This window comes from Athene cunicularia (assembly GCF_003259725.1).
Source record: "Athene cunicularia isolate RWA chromosome 13 unlocalized genomic scaffold, athCun1 chr13_part1, whole genome shotgun sequence".
Classification (NCBI taxonomy): Eukaryota; Metazoa; Chordata; class Aves; order Strigiformes; family Strigidae; genus Athene; species Athene cunicularia.
This window is the reverse complement of record NW_020799117.1, coordinates 17,141,899-17,162,466: the sequence shown is the minus strand read 5'-3', so window position 1 is coordinate 17,162,466 and position 20,568 is coordinate 17,141,899. Positions and strand designations below refer to the sequence as shown.

The window sequence follows — 20,568 nt, the reverse complement described above, 5'->3', positions numbered from 1 at the left end:
GGCGCCTGCACAGCGCGGGCGGGGCCGGGCGGGCCAGCGCGCTCCTCCGCGCCCTCCTAAAGCCGCCGGGCGGCCTGCGCGGCCATGGCGGAGCTGAGGCAAGGCCGTCCCCGGGGAACCGGCCGCCCCAGGGCCCTGCGCAGCCCTGCCTGGGGCCTTGGGGGCCCGAGACACGCCGTGAGAGCGGCAGGGTCGGGACCAGCACGGGTCATGCAGCGCCGAGACCGGGCCTTAACGAGCAGTTTTGAATTTGGGTATGGTGTCATTCAAAATCAACCGACAACGAAAGCACCAACGGAGAGGAGGTGTTAATATCAAGATGCTGCGCTTCCCAAGCCTCTGAACAGTGGAGCCTTAAAGTGATGGTTTAGGTCAAGCATTATTGTAGTTCGTAAGCCCATTTCAGCGAGTCAAGAGCCACAGTGAGTTAGTCCATCTTTATCTCCAGAACTGTCGTCATTATTCACCCTCATGACCACTGCGCTGATTTAGCGAGCACCATAAAGCTCAGAAAATGAAAGGCCAGAAATCACCCCCAAATACTGAACTGGTGTTAAAAAGCCCTACAAGAAAGACAAAACCACCTTAAAGTAGAAATAGAATAACAAAGAGATGCCGTAAATATTTATGGTGCACGTGTACAGCGTCCACACTCCTCTTGCCACTAATTTGATTACGTGCTATGAACTTCATTCAAGGGAAAATGACACTGTTTTCCTGGCACAAACCGAGGGTTTGTTATGTAACAGAAATGTACTTCTAATGTTTTAATGTGCAAATTGCATTCCTATGGGAATTTCCACAAGAGAAACCCTAGAGTAAGAACACAGTAATTATAAGAAACAGCATTTTTTCCCTGTCACAGCTAAAATAGGTCGTTCAATGTTATTTCTTGTTACAGTTTTTTGCAAGACATTTATAGGACTTTATTAGATACATCACTTTAAACATAAAACTTACCAGTCACACCCTGTCATATGATGACACAAGTTCCCTAACTGCAAGTTTTTATACAACGGTGTTTTATAAAAATGTGTACGTTTAAGGCTTACTTCTAAAATGCAACTCATGTTTCTACATCATACAGAAAAAAAGAAAACTTACTGCCATAACCTTTCCTTCTTCATCACAGACACACATTATCACTTCCACATTTCTCTGAGTTGTTTTATTGTATTTGTCAAAATCTCCATACAGCAATGTAATATAAATGTCATTTCTTATATCTCCTAAAAAAGAAATCGAAAGGTCAGAACACAGTCAAAATGGTGTGAGAGCATAGGGTCAACTGAACTTCACAAGAGTACCTCTTTTTGTGCAGTGAAACAGATAAAAACATATTTTCTATCTGAACTTAAGTTTTCAGGTCTGCTCTTCTCAGCTAAACTGATACTACTATGTGATGTGAAACGAACCAAATAGGAGTCCTCAGTGTGACTTGAAGCAATTCTCGTCCAGCACTGACACCTGCTGGTGAGGTGACAGGTGATGCCTCTACTGCATTTTCCTCAAGTACACAGCTCTTTCTAGAGGGAGCTTCATGTTTTAATATGCTCCTGTGAACAAATTAATATCGAGATTGGACTTGAAGGCAGGGGGGACGGGGGATTACATTTCTTTTTTCAAAAAGGAGCACTGCAGACAGTGAGTAACTTTACTTGGAAAATATTATAAGTAAAAAAAAAAATCAAGTGATTGTAAATGCATACATTTATTATTAATAACAGACAGTGATGTTACAATAAGAATAAAGTTATTTTAAAATTCAAGTAAGCATCCACCATAATCTACTTCGAAGACAAGAAGACTATGTACAAGGAGCTGGGATTATCCCACAGTGTCTTGATTTTATTTTTTCTGTTTAAGTACTAGAAAATATTTTCCAAGGAATTAGCTATTTTATATAAATCTCTAATATTGGAACAAAACTTACCGTGAAGAGTGAATTCTAAAGAGCCTCTGAGTTACCCATTACAGAATTAAGTAAATAAGGCTGCAGCTGATGCTCATTAACCTAGGGAATGAAAAAAAATCCATTCCTATCACAGAACAAAGCACCTCCTACCTGGCATGATTATTTCAGGAAATCCTAGTTTTCTAGCAACAACTGTGGTTCTGTCTACAAGATGTGGATAGTCCTTTCTAGTTTGAATCACATCTCCAACAAGCATTTTCACAGTTACCCAGACACCTATTAAGAGGGGGAAAAAAAAAATAATTAGATTTATGCTAACGGGAAAAAAAAAAAAAAAAAAAGAAATCTCTTTAAATGATTGCCTCTTCTACCCACCAAAATAGCAATAAGAATTCACTTCCCCCACTTCCTTCAGCTGAAACTAAAAGCTCTATAATCAAAAACTGTAGCTACTAATTAGCCTCTAAGATTCTGCAACAAACTCATGATTCTTCAATTCCAGCTTCAAAAGTTGACCCACCTCCATGGTGGTTCTACAGCTCTAATGTAAAAGCCTTTCTCTTAAATGTAAACAATATAATATGAAGTTCCACAAAAATACCTTGTTACTTTTAAAAACAAAAATAACAACTTAAAACTCTACCTTGTCCACCACTGTCTCCTTTTGATGCAGTGACTTTGCTTAGGAGACTGTGTAAAAAGTCATTCTCTGCCACTACCCTGCGGGAGAAACAACAATGTCTACTAGGAATGAAGTGCTAAATTTATCAAACACCACTCAGAACACAGATGACAAACAGCCTCAGCCCTCTTTGCAGTACTTGACCTTATTATGATACGTTCAGTAATTTCATTATCTCTCACTCCAAATTACAGACCACTCACGTTAAGCTTATGTGTATACCAAAGTGAAAAAAAAATCAGTTAACAACTGTAGAAATGGCGTTTTGTGACAGACCAACAAATTGAAAGCTTATAATTTTGTAGGTATGCACACCATGAATGCATTAACCAGCATGCCAGTCCAGTCCACTTTCCCTGCTAAACAGCTTGACAAATGAATGAACTTCAAAGCTTTCAGCTACTTTTGAAATTAGAAATGAATTCTCACATAACGTGTTGAATCATATTGTAAACAAGTGAAATAATAAACTAGTGTGTGATACCTGTGTCTTTCAGCATTAAATTCATTCTCCATAGTACATAACAGCGGTGCTATGTAGAATACACAAACATGTTTCCAGTGAATATTTGCATCTCCACACTTGAACTGCAAGTATCACATTTTTAGGCAGCCGGTCTGGCATTTCTTTTGAAGATAGTTAATGTGTGACAACTCAGCTGCTACTTAACTGAAACCCAGTTTTCACTCAGATTTTTCTCAAATTCAAAACAGAATCTATCATATAACTTTTTAGACTTGGGGTTTTGTTCAATGGGACATGGTATCAACCGTCTGAAGGAGCACATTCATAGAAATGTACATTCATTTAACATGCTATGTAACCCCTATCAAGTCTTAAATGCCTTTTAAAGTGATATTTAAATAATTAGCACCATTGCAATGTAAAATTATTTAAAGGAAAAATTACTTTTTCTTGACACATTTCACAGATTTTTACAGCCAAAGAGATGCAGAAATATTTTTTTGCATACAAAAAAAGATAATCTATGACTATCTTACGGGTGAAAGGGAATGAAATGCTGTTTTTCTTCATCACTTTCAGCTTTTCCTTTTATGATATCTGTAATGTCCATAACTAGAAGAGGAAAAGAAAAATCACCAAAACATATAGCAGAATTGCAAAATATTTCTTCTTATCTATGAATACTGCGCATCTATATTCTTGTGCATCAAGGTAAATATAAACTCCTCACTAGCCAGTGAGTGTAGCCTCAGTGTAGCCTAACAGGGGTAGAGTTGTGGGGCAGAACACTTAGTGCAAAGTCCACATTACAAACACGATGTTGTGTAAAGGGAGAATTACTTCAAATTAGTTTGGGTCTAATCCTGCAGAACTAAAATCCTAATGTAGGAGCAGTCTTTATGGACTTAAAAAATTAAATATGGAAGATGATTGATATAGCTATTTTGTATTCTGACATGTCTTGGTAGAAATTCTACAGTCCAGGGTTGGCAATTATCACTGGGGCCCTGCTTCAGGTATAGCACAGGAGACATCAGTTACCTGCCACTCCAAAAGGACGCCTTAGTCCTTGTGTGTATTTCTTTGAGTTACTGTCTTTGAGATCCATCCTTCCAACTCGGACTATCTGACAAACTAAATAAATTTTGTCTCTGCTAAGGTCTTTATTTCCAAGATCCTAAGATACAAACAAAAAAGAATTGAAATATTACTTGGGGAAGAACCAAGTTGTGAAATTTAAAAAGGACCTCCAATAATAAATTGAGCCTCAGTAATCAATGGGGAAAAAAACCTAAACAAAACCCCCAACTGAGCCCACAGAAAGGAGGAAAAACCTGACAGTTCAGTGTTTGAATATAAGGTGAGATAAATAGAGAGAATAGTAGCAATCAAGAGGTACGGCAGGTAAAAAAATATCAACTCAGCAGTAAATTTATGAGGCAACCAATTGATTTGAAGAAAGGACATTGAAGCATCGTCACTGCCTTAAAGCACTTAATGACTGGTCATCTTCTTCTCTTTCTGTGATTACTTCTGCTTCCTCCTTCATCTTGCTCAACCTTCGAGAGTTCTGGTAGTGACCACAGAGAAGAGACAATCTAATTTGCAAATACAAAGTAAAATATACTGGAAAACACTTACTGTGAACACTACTTTAAGATTGTTGAGCATATCAATTTCCTTTGGAAAGCCTCTACTCCCCCATCTCACCAAGTAGTTCTCACTGTTTTGAAGATAAATATCTTATTGTCATGTGATTTTTAAATTCTTCCCTTCCACAGTACATTGAAAACCACAGTACATAACAAAGCTTGCATCACAGACTGTGATGATTGTCACAATAGTCTGTGGTGATTGTTTAACTTCAATACCAGATTAAAAGGCCAAGAAGAATGTAATGCAAAATACCATCAGTAAGTTTTGAAAAATAACTTGAACAGAAGACAGAATGGCACTTTTCAGGGGGGAAACTTCATCATCAGTCTGACAGGAATACTCAAGAGGATCTTAATCTATCTTTGAATTTATAAGTTATCCCCATTTTGTCCCCTTCCCCATTTCAGCACTTTACTCCAGACACTGCACCATTCCCCATCAATAATAATCTCTTAACTTTGAAGTGGTCTCAGGCTTCTTCAGAACTCTGAAATGTTCAATTCAAGATTACCTATCAAAATATTTAGAATCCCTTACCCTAGAATTCTTTAGTAGCCACCAACAACTAGATTCATGCACACTTTGCTTCCCTTTTTGTTTTCTTCTTTTTGTTTATATATTCTCTGCATTAATTAGCATGTTGGCAACTATTTTAGTTAATTTTGGCTAGATCCTTTCGCTACTCTTTTGCAATAAAAAGAAGAGAATGCTTACCTTATAATTGTTAATTTCTGTGGATCATATAGTGACATAAAGAGTTCTGCATCCTCTCCAATTCGGCAAACAAAATTCCGCACAAAGACATACAGGCTGTGGGTGGGGGATGAAGACATTCTGGAGTATGATGCATAATCTGGTTGATCCTTTGACTACTCAGAAGAAGGAAAATCATTAGATAGATCCATGAATTAGAATGGTGAGATACTACAAGCAGCTTCAGTTTTTCTCATATGTAACAGTTGATCTTGAAAAATTGTAGAAAATTTGGATAAAAATACTTGTTTCAGCAAATAAGCATTGCCCTGTATATTCCTCTGAAAGACATTGCTTAATAATGCAAACATTTCACACTTCACCCGTGTATCAGCTTCCTTTTCTACTATGAAGCTAGAAAGTTAGCAGGTTAGAAGGTGCAGAAGTGACATAGATATGGTAGATCCCACCTTCCTCTCCAGAGCCTTCACTGTATGCAAGGAGATTAAAATCTCGGACTGGGTTCATCATAACAGCGCACCCAGATTAGGGATCTACTTCCATGTGCAAATAATAAAAAAAGCTGATGACAGAGAGACCTTGAACATCTTTTGTAGTACTTAGCAAACTTTTACTGAGTAAGAACTTCCTTGGCCTGGGTTTCTAAGCACACTATCCTTTCCAAGTAGGGATCCCCTTTTAGAAATGGAACAGGAATTGCTTTGTTCTATTAATATTTTCAAGGAACACAATAGTTAAGCTGTTTCTCTTCCATTCTCCTTCACCTTCAGAAATGTGACTTTCTTGAAAACCTTACATTTCTTTTAATTCAGGAAAAGAAAGCCAGGTTGTTTTCCTACTGTATATGGATGTCTTCAAAACCTTAACTCCCAAGAAAACCAGGTTGCTTTTAGCAGAACTATTCTTAAGTCCTTTACTAAGATTTTGGTTAAAAAAAAATGTGCCTAAAAGATTTGACTGGTTTTGCTATGATGTAAGAGCTTAAACCCCTTTAGGAGAAGAGAGCAAGGAGTTGGACTCAGTGATCCTTATGGGTACCTTCCAATCTGAGATATTCGATGATTCTATTGACTTACATATTTTAGACCACTTCATCAGCCACTGGGCAATTATATAAGGGGTGAAACTTTGTCACATTTTTAAAGAGAAGAGAAAGTATCAATCTGTCACTACAGAGGCAAGCCTACAAGTCTGAAAGAGATGATTTTTGAACCCAGTAGGATATAGCAGAAGTCTTACTATCTGCATTGTAATGGGGTTTCAGTGTGCTAGGAACACTAGCAAAGCAAAATACACCTCTCTGAAGGAGACAAATAACATACTGAGATTAGGACACAGCTGAGCACATTCACCAACTCGAAAATAGGCTCCTAATTTCTATCTACATCCCATTTTTACCACCTGGAAACAGCTACTTAATATTTGATGGCTTTAAAGCTCTTCTTATCCACTGTTTGCCTCGGTTTTTAAAACAAATCAGCAGCCTGTTGCAGACTCTCAAGTTTAACTTTCCTTATCTTGTCAGTTAATGGGAAGCAAGATTTATTTAGCAACACTGATGAGACCAACTCTCAATGTGTTTTCCAGTGATTTGTCACAGGCATTATTGAAATGTCATGACAGCCCAAATTTTTTTTGTCAAGTGTTTTACTTGCTTTATTACTGTTTATTTTCTCATGAACGAAGAAAAGCACCCATGTATCTTAACCAGTCCCTGAACAGACTTAATATAGAAAAAGGTCAAAGAAGTGTAATCACCTGCTGTGCATTTTAAAAGATGAAAGTTATGCACTCATCAGCTTTGCTTATGCATGCTAACTTCTAGTGTCCACAAGATTATGCTGAGTTGCTCTTTAGTGAGCTTAAATTCTTCAACTTCATCAGACTGACAAGAAGCAACACATCACAAACAACTAATGTCACAAGATCTTCCAAAAAAGAGCTTCGGTTAGTCAGAGCCTGCAGCCTGAACTCCAAGTATTTAAGTATTCACTATATGAATCAGCCTATTGAGTGGCTCACAGATGGAATGAAGAGACATGTTTCTATTTAGAAAGCCAAGAACGGATTTAGAACTAGCTTTAAACACAGGCTTTCAGCCTAGCCCACAGCCTGAATCCAGTGCACAGATGCACCTAAATCAATTTGAGGCTTAACTGTATTTATAACACATGAATGTGAATCTACTCTTAGTTCAGTGAGACAAAAGTTTCCACTGACTTTTAGGGCAGAAGGTTACATCCTGCAACCCTTGTACTGGTTTTTAATTTTGATTTTAGCAAAGGGAACATTAAGTTCGACCAGTTATTCCTACCATTTCCTCCTTAATTCGCTCAGTGATTTTATTAGTTGCTTCTTCATGTGCATGAAATAGGCTGATGACACTGGTTTTATCTGGATCCAAGATATTTCCATCTTCATCTCTAACTATTAGATCTAGCTCAAGTATCCTGTAAACATACAAAGAGCATAACAGCAGGGTTATTTCATTCTGTAAAAATAAAACTTAGAAATCTAATGCACAAGGAGCTGCTTCAAGTTTTAAAGCAATAAAGTAAGTTTAAATACATGTAACAGTATTTTATTGAAGAAATATTTAACTAATCTGCACGATTTTCTTTTCAAGCTGTTGTATGGTAAAATGATCCATTTTAGGAATTTATAGTAATGTCGCCAAAGCATTTAAATGCCTTTCACAAAATAAATTCACCATGTTCAATGACTTCAAGCAGTCTTCATCTCTTGCTTTTTAACATATAACCTTTGTAATCAAGATGTGTAGGTTTTTCCTGTTACCTTCTGCTTTTATGTTGCTTTCTTATTCTCCTAGTCCTGTTACTTAACTCTCATACAAATTATGCCTTTTTTCCTTCCACTCTATTTTTCCTCAGTGTTCAAAACTTGAGTCTCACCTCCATACATCCTACATATTTTTGCCCACAGTGTCATGGTGTCACCTCAGCCAAAAGATACCCTATCTTGCCTATCCAGTATCTCACTCCTCCTGCCCCCTCTAAAATTGGTCTACTGCATGCCAGACTGCACCTTTCACAATTTCTAATATGTACTGGCTGCTCTTATGGCCCTGTTAATGTTGTTTGAAACAATCTGTGTCAGACTGCAAACCGTCATCATCATCTTACGTGGTTATCCACAACCTCTCCTCATTTGATGTTCAACCTCCTCTCCAACAATGACCCACTCAGTCACTCTTCTCCACAGTTCGGCAAGTTTCCTTCACACATAACTCAACCCCACACTTTCAGGCACTTGCAAATACTATCCAGCTTGCACTTCTCTATACAATCTCAAACCATGTTAAACATCGCCTCCACCCCTGCTCCTCTAAAGGAAGGACCTTACTGTCTCATACTTTGGAAAGAAGAAAAGACTGTGAAAGCAGAAGTCTGAAAGCAAAGAAATGTTAGTGTTGCCTCAATCACAGCTAGGCTGCTTTGACTGGAGCATTCCAAAGTAGCATCTGTCTTGGAGTGACCACTCAGCTCCACATAGTGTAGAAGGATATGTGTATTCCCATGGCCTGTTCTGTAAGAACACAATTTACCAGAAATCTGTGCATCCAAATCACAGTGAACAAGAGATTTATAACATCCCATGGTCAGTGTTTATGTCTAGCCGCAGGTAAACGGAAGACTTTGAGTTGCATATTGGCTTTCAGGCCACAATAACCACAGTCACTTGCAATAGCTAAGTACAGTTTATGAGCAGATTCCAATGCCTGTAAAGCCAGTACTGTCAGGATTTCTTTAACAAGCTCTCTCCCCCTTTATCAAATAGTGGAACACCACGTTACCAAAAATGTATTGTGTTGCACTGACCTTTCACTAGCAACAAGCAAACAAGGCCTTTTGTCAAATAGCTATTCTATCCCTGGTAGTTTCACTTCTATTACTAGAACCAGAGTTCTGCCTGGAAATTCCCTAATAAGTTAGAGGGGTTAGGGTGTGGTGTGGTGCCCTTAGCAAAAGCTCTGCACACTTCAGACTTTTGCTATTCATCCACCACACTAAGGTGTCTCAGGACTACTTCTGAAGTGGTAGCATAACACTGCTAGAGGTGGCTGTGTTTGTGAAGGATGGACAAGTTCTGGGTCCAAGTACACTGATGTTGTAGGTATATAAAGGCCAGTTATCTGACCTCAAATCTGTACAATTGACAAGTTCATATATCTATAATTAATTAATATTTTGAAAAACTGATTTGCTATGAGAAGCCTCAACATGGTATCTACTATTACCATAGGAATAACAGAGAGAATTTTGAAGAGGAAGATTCAGTATGTCTACATCTCACCTTAATGAGTTACAAACTGCAAACAGAAAAACTATCATCATCTCTGTTCTAGCTAGGTGCTTTACAATAAATCATGTTTCTCAGAAGCAACAGAGGCCACTTACTTGTTACCATAATCAATTCTGGAAGTGACTTTCTGTTTGAGTTCTTTGAGCTCATCTTTTGGCAAAGTCCCGGACAGAAGCTGTGACCGCCACTCCATTAAGTCATACATCATAGACTGCACCTGCTGGAACTGCTCTTTCTTATTTGTCTAAGGTATGAAAAAAAGCAATAGGTTTCACACTTCAAGTTGAAGTGTAACATTGGTCTTGACAATTAAAGGATGTGTCGTATTTAATGCTAAATGCTTGTAGGAGCAAGAATAAGGCAAAGTACTGAGCCTGGCTTCCTTCCTCACCCCACAAGTTTATCATGTACAGGATACTCAAACTAAAGGCATGACACTATACCACTCCTTAGTAGTAAGTCAGCCTTTTGATTTAAAGGCATTGAAGAAAATGGTAATCAGCTAAGAAGTGATGACAGGAAGTAATTCTTAAATCCTCCAAGATTCTGCCTTGCACCTAAGAAAATACACTAATTTGAACAAGGCCTCAATATTCATAAGTAGGACCAACAGATCACATGCAGCATCCAAATATGTCATACCACATAGAGCTGTTTCCATATGCTTCCCCATTCCCAGAGGGTAGTTGTAACTTCTTGAACTAAAGGAATTTCAGCAGGTATTATATTTTCCAAATGTCTAGGAAAGAAAAGAAAATTTAACACAATGAAAATGAAAAAAATTATCTGAGTTTCATGGGTTTATATTATAGCTGCTGTGTTTAAGGCATATAAATGCCTTAAAACTCATTCTTTAGCAGTCAAGATCCTTGATGTAATGAAACAGTTAAATTCAATACCTTTTCTTTTCAATAGTAACTTCCTTGATGTGGATGAAAGATTTAGGAAATATTCCCTGTTGAATAAAAAAAAAAAAAATGACAAAGCAACACAATCCGCTCTTATTCTCCAAGAACTTTAAAGTAACAAATGAGAGCTTTCCAAAACCCACTTCTAAATTTTCTTCATAGAACTATGACTATGAACATAAACTGTAATCTCCAAATTACTTGCTACCTATCTAGTTTTCTGTCCAGCTAGATGCATTTGTTTGCCAGACAAACTATAGAAGTTTAGTCATATCCTTTTCTGCAAACATAAAATGCAGAGAATTATACTTCTTTATAAGAAACACCATCTTACACCCCTGTCCCCCATCTACTCCCACAGAAAACAGTACACGCAGTGTAAATACATTAAAGAAATATTCTCTCTCTTCATGAGCCCATACATTTCTCATTTTCGGAAAAAGAATGCAGTCTAATTTAGAGATCATCTTGATTATCAAAGGAGAAATGCTGATACAGGATCACTGCATCTAGTGAAAGGAAATCACTCAGGATGAATAGCAAAAAGGCTACTGACATGGATAGTAAACTCAAGGTTTACTTGGAGGCATAGAAGCAGAGAACACTGTGCATAAACTAGAATTGCTTTAAGAAAAAAGAATGATCTGTCATAATGCACAAAGAAGGGAGATGCTTAGTAAAGCCATGAAAACACTCAGTAAAGCCCTCCTAGGTATTCGTGGCACCATTGCAATTGAGGTTCTGGTCTCATTTTCTACTACTTAAGGCCGTGCAGCAAGATGCCCAGCAAGATGTAGGTGTATCAAAGGAGGCACCAGATTTCATTACATTCTCAACATTTATTTTTAATTGACCTGTGTAGAAAACAAATGGTCACCAAACAAAATGATCTAATATGATGTGTTCTTGCTCTACAGCAGCTGAAATGTGTTAGGTCATCCTAATGGAATGTTTGACTTTCAACCTATCTATGACAATCCTTACATTAACTAGCAAATCTAGTCTTGGTAATAAAGCTAGGTTCTTCTTGGATTCTTCTCTGTTCAATAACTGAAATCCATATGTGGTACTTTACAAAAATCTTTCCCTCAATTAGATTTCAGCTTTTATAACTATTTTCTGGATGTTAAAATACAATCATGCCTTATCACTTCCCCAATTTTTCATTAAGATTTAAGTTCAAAAGAGTCCATGAAGAAGCAAAGTAAAGAAGAAGGTCCAATTAATAAAGTAAAATTAGTGAAAACTTAGTATATGAAATTAATACTACTTCAAACATGTTATGCACATTGATCTTGATGAAACCTTTAACAATACTAAGAATTAGTTAAAAGAAAGTGGTTAGTTCTGGTAAATATTTTCCCCTTTAATTTTGGACTATATTTTAAGAAATTAAAATTGAAATTTTAAAGAATAAACAGCAATAGCATTTTGAGCCAAAAGAGTTGCCAAATGAGTATTTAAAACACAGTTATAGCGCTGGACAGGATGGGAGGATAGTTAGCTGTTCTCTCATATCCACCCTCAGTTACTGCAGATCAGTGCTGATAGTAACTACTTCGGGTAGCTTCCACTGGAATACTATGCTGTATCAAGAACTTATGGTGAACTACCTTGCCACTAGCCTGGCTTCCACCTCATCTGTGATGAGCTAGAAATGGAAGCAAGCAAATAAGATGTACTACACACTTGTATTGGAGCTCATAGAACATGAGAAACAACAGGTAGAAGCCTGGAGAAAACAATTATCCATAATTATCCACAAATAATTATTAATTCCTCTGTCTTTTAGGATGTGCAGTCATTGAGCAATGAAGTGAAATAGTAAATCAAGCATCTAATACTTCCAAAAGGAAACTAAAATATCTTACTATTACATACAGTTTGAAACTAGACACAAATCAGTTGCTCTAAGATAATGCAAGTTATTGCTAATACCTACAATCCACTGAACACAAAATAAAAAGGAGAAATAGACAAGACTGTTCTGATTTTTTTCTGATGGCATATTCTCTGCCAACAACTGTCCCTCTGCTCCCCAGATATCCCTTTTTAAGTGACTGTGAAGGTTTTACACATTCGTTTTCCAGGCTACAGAGAAGCAACTTCCACCAAACATTTTTACTGTAATATAGGCATGAGTTGCTAACTTCAAATGCCTTTGCATTACTGCTCCCTAAAGTCATCATACCCACGATTAAAAAAAAAAAAAAAAATCATATGTGGCTTTCCATCTTTAGGTATAAGAACAATGACTTTTTTTTTATTAATATGATTTTTGTACATTAGCAATATATTTAAGCCTCATAGGAGTTGTTCACATTGAATGTAGCCTTTAGAATCTTTAGGAAAAATGTGAAGAACCGGATACATCTAGCTATAAATTAACTCAAAAAGTTGTTTCAAATAGTGTCTTCATCAGTCAATTAACCTGAAGGCACAGCAATTTTTTTCTTCATTGGTCTGCTTCTCCCAGCCCTCACTTCTAATATTTACCAACATTGTCCAGGACAAATGCTGATCATTTTATTCATCTTGAAAGGAAAGAGAATGGAGATCGCTGACTTCAGAGACTGGAGTAGGACTATATGATAAGAGATACTGAAAAACCCATATATTGGGTTGATATCTTAAAAACTATCTTAGAGGAATGGTGTGATCTTACCTCTAATCCTTTATGTCTTAGTAGATAACCCTTGTACCAATCTGAAAGGAAGAAAGAGTGCACTTAGTACGACAGAACATATATGTAAAAAAAAAGGATATAATAAAATAATGGGTTTCGCTTCATGTAAGAACTATCTAGCTTAAGGTTAATAGTTACTTCAAAAATACATAGCTGAAAGTGAATATCACTTATGTGAACATACTCACATAAAAAAAGTTAGGATAAGCTGTTCTGTAATGTAATATATAATACACACACACATATATGTGTCTCTCAACCAAGATCACTCATGATACTGGACAGCTCGTGAAGCACTTCTGATTGTGTTCTAGATGTAGTATCAACCCAATACAGTACATGTTATTTCCAACTTCCTTGAATGTCAGAAGAGTAAGCCATCTTTCTGCCGTGAGGAATTATAGGTTTTGGACTCAAGCAGCTTCCTACTGTAAAGTTCAAGTTCGAACCTCAAGAAAACAAAGGGCTATTATGGGGCTCCTGCTCCATTCATAACTGGAAACCCTGTCTGAAAGAAGGGAGTGCAGTATGGCAGTAGTGGCAATTAAAATACTAATTCAGCTTTTGTTCCCTCTATGTCACAGTTAAGTTACCAGAAACTTCTACTTAGAACTTAAAAGGAAGAGTTCAACCTTGCTAATTGCAGCAAAAGCCATGTTCACTGCGCACACATTCCATCACGAAACATTACCTGCATAGCAACCGTAGTCAACTCTGCGGAATATTTCTTTTATTTCACCCCAAAGAAAGCATTTTATTTCTGACTATCATTTCATGAACAGCTATTATCTCTTCCCTACCACCTTTTCTCTCTCACCCTTTCTAACACAGCACAGGTATTTCAGCCAACCAAAGCATTAAAAAACCCCAATCCCAAACCCAAACAACACTGTCAGAAAGGCAATGTGAAAAGTCACAGGAGAATCGCTGACCTCAAAAAAAGACTCAGGACAGATGTTTTTCAGGTTTTTCAGCACTGGGATTTTTTCCCAGTATCTTCATAACAATGAAATTCCAACTTACTTCTAAAACTGAATTATTTGCACATAGTCTCCAGTTTACAACCAAGCGTCTAAAATCTATTTCATCCCATTTGCTATGAATGCACATGTATGTTCTGTGCATATATTTTGTGCATGCAAAACAAACAAAAATAGCACATAAACGCACACAGAAAAAAACCTGTTACTGTTTGTTACTCTTCAGCTGCAGCTGGCAGTATATTTTTACGATATCTGATAAAAGATGAACTTCCTCACTTGCACAATACAAAAGATTCCACTTCTTCACTGACAAACTTATTTCATAAAGCAAGCTATGAGCTAGTATGTGAAGGGCAGAGGATTCAGAAAATACTTTTAGAGAAAAAATAACCCCCATAAGATCACCATTCAACTTGCTAGGCTGGGCTGACAACATGACAACCGATGTACCACAGGAGTCAGAAACCTGAAATGCTGTTTCTGCATTTAACAGAGATGGGATGAGGAGGTTTCTGGTTTGCCAGTATAATTTTTCTTATGCAAAATATTTAGAGTGGAGGCTTGAAGAATTATGCAGACCTTTCATTTTTTAGGAGAGGACATAAATCATAACTCATGACTTTTGAGAGGTGCATCTGTTGCCAAATAGTCTAATGAGTAACAATGATATTTTCACTGATGTTTAGAGATACTGAATTTCTCTTACAAATAGAAGAAGAAAAAAAAAACAACTAAACACTGCAAGTTACTGAGTGGTTTGTCAGATGCTCTTCTCTCAAATACTTTGTTGTTTCTATGCAAAACAAGCTAGACCTCTACGGAATGGGCTGGGCTCAAACAGCTTCAGATTCTTTGCAGCCTTATGACCACAACATCCAAAGTGTCTTTCAACACTGCGCTGCCTCTGTAACTGCGTAATGCAGCAGTTGGCCTTTCTCTTTAACATAAGTACTGTTAATAAGCTACAGCTGACAGACAGTGGAAGTAGGTTGAAGAAGATAATTTTACAAAACATTTTGTAAGGGTGAAGCACTTGATAATTTTTTTTAAACTCTTACCCAGTCAAGAACATCACTGCAGATTGAAAATAAAGAGCTATTAAATGACATTTGGAGATATGTAACTGTTGAAGTATTAGTAATAATTGCACCCTTGATGCTTTATACTAATAAAAAGTCAAGTAGCTCTTGCAGACTTGGGAGAGAACTCAGTAAGATTGTGAAGATGCAGATAAAATCAGTATGGAGGAATACATTAATCAGTATCAACAGTATCAACAATTAATTCAGCTTCACAAATATACAGAATTTCATGTTCACTTATTGTTCCACTGCTTGTACTGATTTTAAGCTTATGCCAGTTGGTCACAGATCTCCACATACCAACTACATAAGTTTGGATCAGCATATTGTCTATCTCATGTATAACTTGGCTTGAACTTCTGCTGTTTAGCATGTTCAGCAAGTTAGATAGAAACATTTCTGAAAACGATCATGCTCCCCTACAGACTACTTTAACATACTAGATTTCCATCTTACACTGTAGGATGATTAGCATGCTGAATATCTCCTAGCAACATATATTTAATATAGAGGCAAAAACATACTCCATTAAAATTTCAATCAAATCTAATGTAACTTCCATCAAGCTGGCATGAATTTCACAAACTCTGCATTCACCTTGATGACTTCCTCATTTGGTAATGACTTCCCAAAAAACCCACATGTACTGTGACTGTTCTGATTTTGGCTGTCTAAAAATGAACAGGTTCCTCCTCAAAAATAGAACACTACCACCAATACAAATCAGAGCATTAGACAACTAATGTAACACAAAGAATTGCTGTGAAGTAAAAGATTGAGTTATTCACACAGAGAAACCTATAGCCCGAAGGCAATCAACGTACCTTCACAGGACTCCAAGATATGGACCACGTCACCAATCTGTAGAGGTAATTGTGATATTCCTGTGCCTTTGAAATTGTAGATAGCTGAAAAATTAAAGGATGAAAATATTTTTTTTAAATACTGCTGTACACTACAGTTAAACTGAAAAACACACGCAGCTATTAAGCTTCTGGTGCTAGGTTAAATACATTAGAATAAAGAAACAGAACCATAATTCTGTTAAGATTCATCTGTTACCATTACATAATCTCTTTTCTTGTGAAAATGCAAAGGTGTTGAAAAACGCCAGTGCTGAATATAACTTAAAAAAACACAGCCTATGCATGAAAGCAAACTATTCATAACAACTGCTCTGCACAAGATTTAAGAGCACTTATTTAATGCAGGTCTTCAATATACACACGCTCATCGTGCTGGAGAATTGTTAGTCTACTGGACTAAGAATTGAAGTGCACAGTTTACAGAAATATATGGCTACACTGTCGAGAAGGGGCACAGAGATTCATATTGAAAACCAAATTTACCGAAGTCTTTCCTGGGTTTAGATGCTTCATCTTAACGTGAAACTGTGTTTCATATGGAAAAAGTAGCAAGTTTCATAATTTTCTGTATTTAACCACTCCGAATAGAACACAGGAGCAGTGGAATTTAAGTCTTCTAATCAGGTGCTTATCTATATGTGGTTAAGAAACAGCTAAGTTTCAGAGAGAATTCAAGAAAACCAGCTTCTTTACTAGTTTTTAAGTTCTAGGGCTACAGGATGTGGGCTGCTACAATAAGCATTTGTTTCTGTATATTTTTTTCTTCTTGAGCTTAGTTATAGACTTTTACAACAGCATTACAGAGTAGAAGAGGCTACTGAAGCTAGTATCACACAGGGAAACTGATTGAAATATGTAAGCCTGAAACCACAATTAAACTGTACAAGTAGGAACAGGACACTAACTACTAAACATGACCTCTGTTGTGCAGTAAAGATTTTAGTCAGCAGTTTTCTTCCTTTTCTCGTGACAGTGTCCCAATCCAAGCACACATACAGAGCATCCAAACTTGCAGCATTTTGGACTAGGGGGAAACTGATCTGGAAAGCTGAGCCTACCTTTAGTATATTCCTGCATCCCTTTTGATCCCCACTCCAGGCTCTTAAAGCAGGATATTCATCTCTGCTAGGCCAAAATATATACTAATGACATGTTTTACTTATAAATTTTACTTCAAATTATGTTTACAATCTCAGATGAAAGCACCTTTCATGAAAATGCCTAAGGTAGGAATGTAGCCCAAAATAGATTCATCCTCTTCACTTTAAGTGTTCCAGAAATTTTGTTTGTTTTTTTCTTTTGACATCACTGTATTCATTGTATTTCTGGAACAGAAATTAGGAGAAATTTCAGGTTTAATTAAAAGCCTTGTTGGACCAAAAATAAGTTCTTATTTTTGTAGTCATGAAGAGTCCTTCCCACCAGTTCTTCCTGATTGGGTAGAGCAGGGCTTGAATCATTAAACATGAGGGAGAAAAAAGTAAGAAAGAAAATAACTTTGATATGAGGCTCTGCTGTCCAGATTTAGCGATTTTTTCAAGAGAATCTTGAAGACACTTCCTCAGTGATGCTGAGAGAACTGCCTTAGCTCAAACAGAATCAAATTTAAGGAGTAGATGTATATAGTAGATGTGTAGTTATGTTCTGACTGGCTTCATTTCATTAGTCTTTACACAGATGTCAGAAGTGGAAGATGGCAAACAACCATCCTGAGTTATTGTGATGTTTTAAGAGAGTTTTCCACCAGAGTGTTTGGTGGGGGGAAGAGTAGGGGTGTTCTCTCACTTTTCCTGAAATGTCCATACATATTAAGATTATTGTTAATTAGCATATACATTATATTTCAAAATACACACTGCTTTACTTGCAGTTGTATTTGTCTCAAAATATAGACACAAATTACTGAGTCATATGTTCACATTGCATATTGGTTTTGTTCTCTTAAACTCTTCATTTAAGAGCAATTAATAGATTGAAAAGTGCAGTAACAAACTGACAAAGGAAGTGGCTATCTGAACTAAGACTTTTCTAAATGAGTAAGTGGAAACAATGTGAGAGATTTTACTGTATAATCTTGATTGTCTGGTAGGATGGGTTTAACAAGTTCGTTTACAAAGTTTTAAGCTATAGGCCTATCCAGACTTTTTATGATAATAATTATGTCCCATATATCATTGCAAAAAACTCTATAAACAAACCTAATACCATCAGCTACATCCAGATGTATTATTTAAATACCTGACAGCTTAACTATTCCCTCTGCTAATTTTTGAATTATTAACTGTGAATGAAAGTTTGACTATTGTGTTCAATTATATCTCCTGTCAACTGTAACTAATATAATTTCCCTTACATTAAACTGTGACCCTCTTCTGTTGTATCACCTCAGACTTCACCAGCCAAGAGGAGGGCTCCATTTCCTCCTGCCTCTGTTGAGATCTTTGGGGTTGTATGTGTGTGGTTTTGTGTGCACAAATACATATTTCATTTATTTTGCTCTTCCAAAACAGTATCTGAAAAACCTGCATGGACCTGTATATAAAAATTTTATGGACTTAACGTTTTTTTGGTAGGATACTCATTGCAGATTGGGTTTTTTAAAAAACAAATAAACTCTCCAGGCAGTAGAAATAAAGGCCCCTTCAAATCAGCCTGAAGAACTTTCTACCACTCCCCTCCCATCCTCTATCCCAGCCATAAATGCAAAGTGAGACAGTATCCTCAAGGCACGGAAGGTGGCTTGTTTAAAGACCCCAGCATTCATTCTAAATCCCAGTCACGATTACTGACCTCAGGAGCAACTAATGTCATGACAATAAGATTAGTGGGAGAGATTTGGATGGCATATGCCCTCCCCAGCAGCACCAGGCTAAGGCGCTGCCATCCGTAGTGTATCTGTACACAGATGCTGTTGGATTCTCACAGAACAGTGGAGCCTGCCCAGGAGCTCCAGCCTTAAGGCAGGGTTCCTACATATGGACTTAACAGTTCATTGGGAATACAGTTAGCAAACCCCCTCCCCCAGATCAGCAAAGAATAGAAACTTTCTTCTTAGAACTCATTGTAACGTCAGTGGTAATTTTATAGCAGGACACACAGACAATAAACAAATAAAAACCCATTGGAAAAGCCCCTTAGATTTCAGGTGTTTGTTTTGGTTCCCTCAGGAGATGAGCTAAAAGCCAGCACACCACAACAACAGTGCTTCAGAAAGCAAGCCTAAAAAATACCAGGTCAAACTGCTAATATGAAAGATTTCCACACTGCTCAAGCACAAGTGGACTTTGAATTGTACCTCAGAAAGATGGAAGTGACTCCCAGCATTCCCCTGAAGTATCCCAGAAAATCCATTCTTGTTCAGCCACACAATACATGCTGTAAATACAGTTGACTCTAAGAAACTTGTGTGTCTAATTCTGCTATTACTCCTCACACATTCAGCCACCCAGAGCAAAAGTGAAGACATCTACCAGTAGACATCCCAGTAGCAAAAAATGAGTATGAATGCCGAAGAAAATTTCTGTTTCCATTTAATTCCTATAGATCTATCAAAGCCAGAGCTGTCAGATATGATATGCATATTCCCCCCACTAGATAGATATGTGTGTTTGCTGTTGAATATATATATATATATATATATATATAACCTCATGTGAAAATGTTATGCAGACCTAACAGGAATTTCTTGAGTGCTGGAAAGAAATATATACCTATAAAATTTCTGTTCCAGTATTCTGAGTTAAGTATCTCCCCTTAAATCTCACAGAGCAGTTGTGCTACAAGGAACATGACATGTACACCTTTCTAATGAGCATTTCACAGGTCAGAGACATGTACCAAAGCTCAAGGTGGGTTAGTTTAATTTACTGAATTCAAATTAATTGAATACAGATTTCTTCACATGCTTAACCTTGGAGCCAGCTGAAAGGTTTAGCTGACCTGAGCTGCTCCTTCTCATTCTTAAACACAATAAAGCCAGTATAAGAACCAGGAAGTTCTAACGTACCCGACTAGGTACATGAAGGTATTGTTTCTGACTCTTCACCTCTATGTAGAAAATAGTAGCACAGTCATTTCTCTTAGCAGTCTTTATAAAGAACAGAGTATTTAATTAGGCTTTTTCTTTCTTTCTATGCACAATGAAAGACTGTGGATAAAGAGGTGACTTCCCCAGCTCTGTCTTCATCTTACTTTGGTTCGTCTCTTGCCATGAGCTATAATTCACAAAACTGCTGTTGTTTCCCAAGCAGACAGAACAGTCCATTGGGTTCGGGGGCTGCACTTCAT

At 37.1% G+C, this 20,568-nt stretch overlaps 1 protein-coding gene across 1 annotated transcript in view; it reads right to left on the bottom strand.

Annotated features, from left to right (window-relative positions):
• Positions 1–20,568, bottom strand: part of DOCK2 (dedicator of cytokinesis 2) — a 210,318-nt gene that overhangs the window by 182,986 nt on the left and 6,764 nt on the right. Inside the window, exons 2-14 of the mRNA XM_026858304.1 lie at positions 16,240–16,323; positions 13,330–13,370; positions 10,656–10,711; positions 10,399–10,495; positions 9,852–10,000; positions 7,748–7,883; positions 5,434–5,588; positions 4,705–4,786; positions 4,105–4,240; positions 3,600–3,675; positions 2,559–2,635; positions 2,066–2,191; positions 1,105–1,229 (exon numbers count right to left, since the gene is read on the bottom strand). Coding sequence (XP_026714105.1) covers positions 1,105–1,229; positions 2,066–2,191; positions 2,559–2,635; positions 3,600–3,675; positions 4,105–4,240; positions 4,705–4,786; positions 5,434–5,588; positions 7,748–7,883; positions 9,852–10,000; positions 10,399–10,495; positions 10,656–10,711; positions 13,330–13,370; positions 16,240–16,323 — 1,340 coding nt within the window. The remainder of the gene's footprint in view (positions 1–1,104; positions 1,230–2,065; positions 2,192–2,558; positions 2,636–3,599; positions 3,676–4,104; positions 4,241–4,704; positions 4,787–5,433; positions 5,589–7,747; positions 7,884–9,851; positions 10,001–10,398; positions 10,496–10,655; positions 10,712–13,329; positions 13,371–16,239; positions 16,324–20,568) is intronic.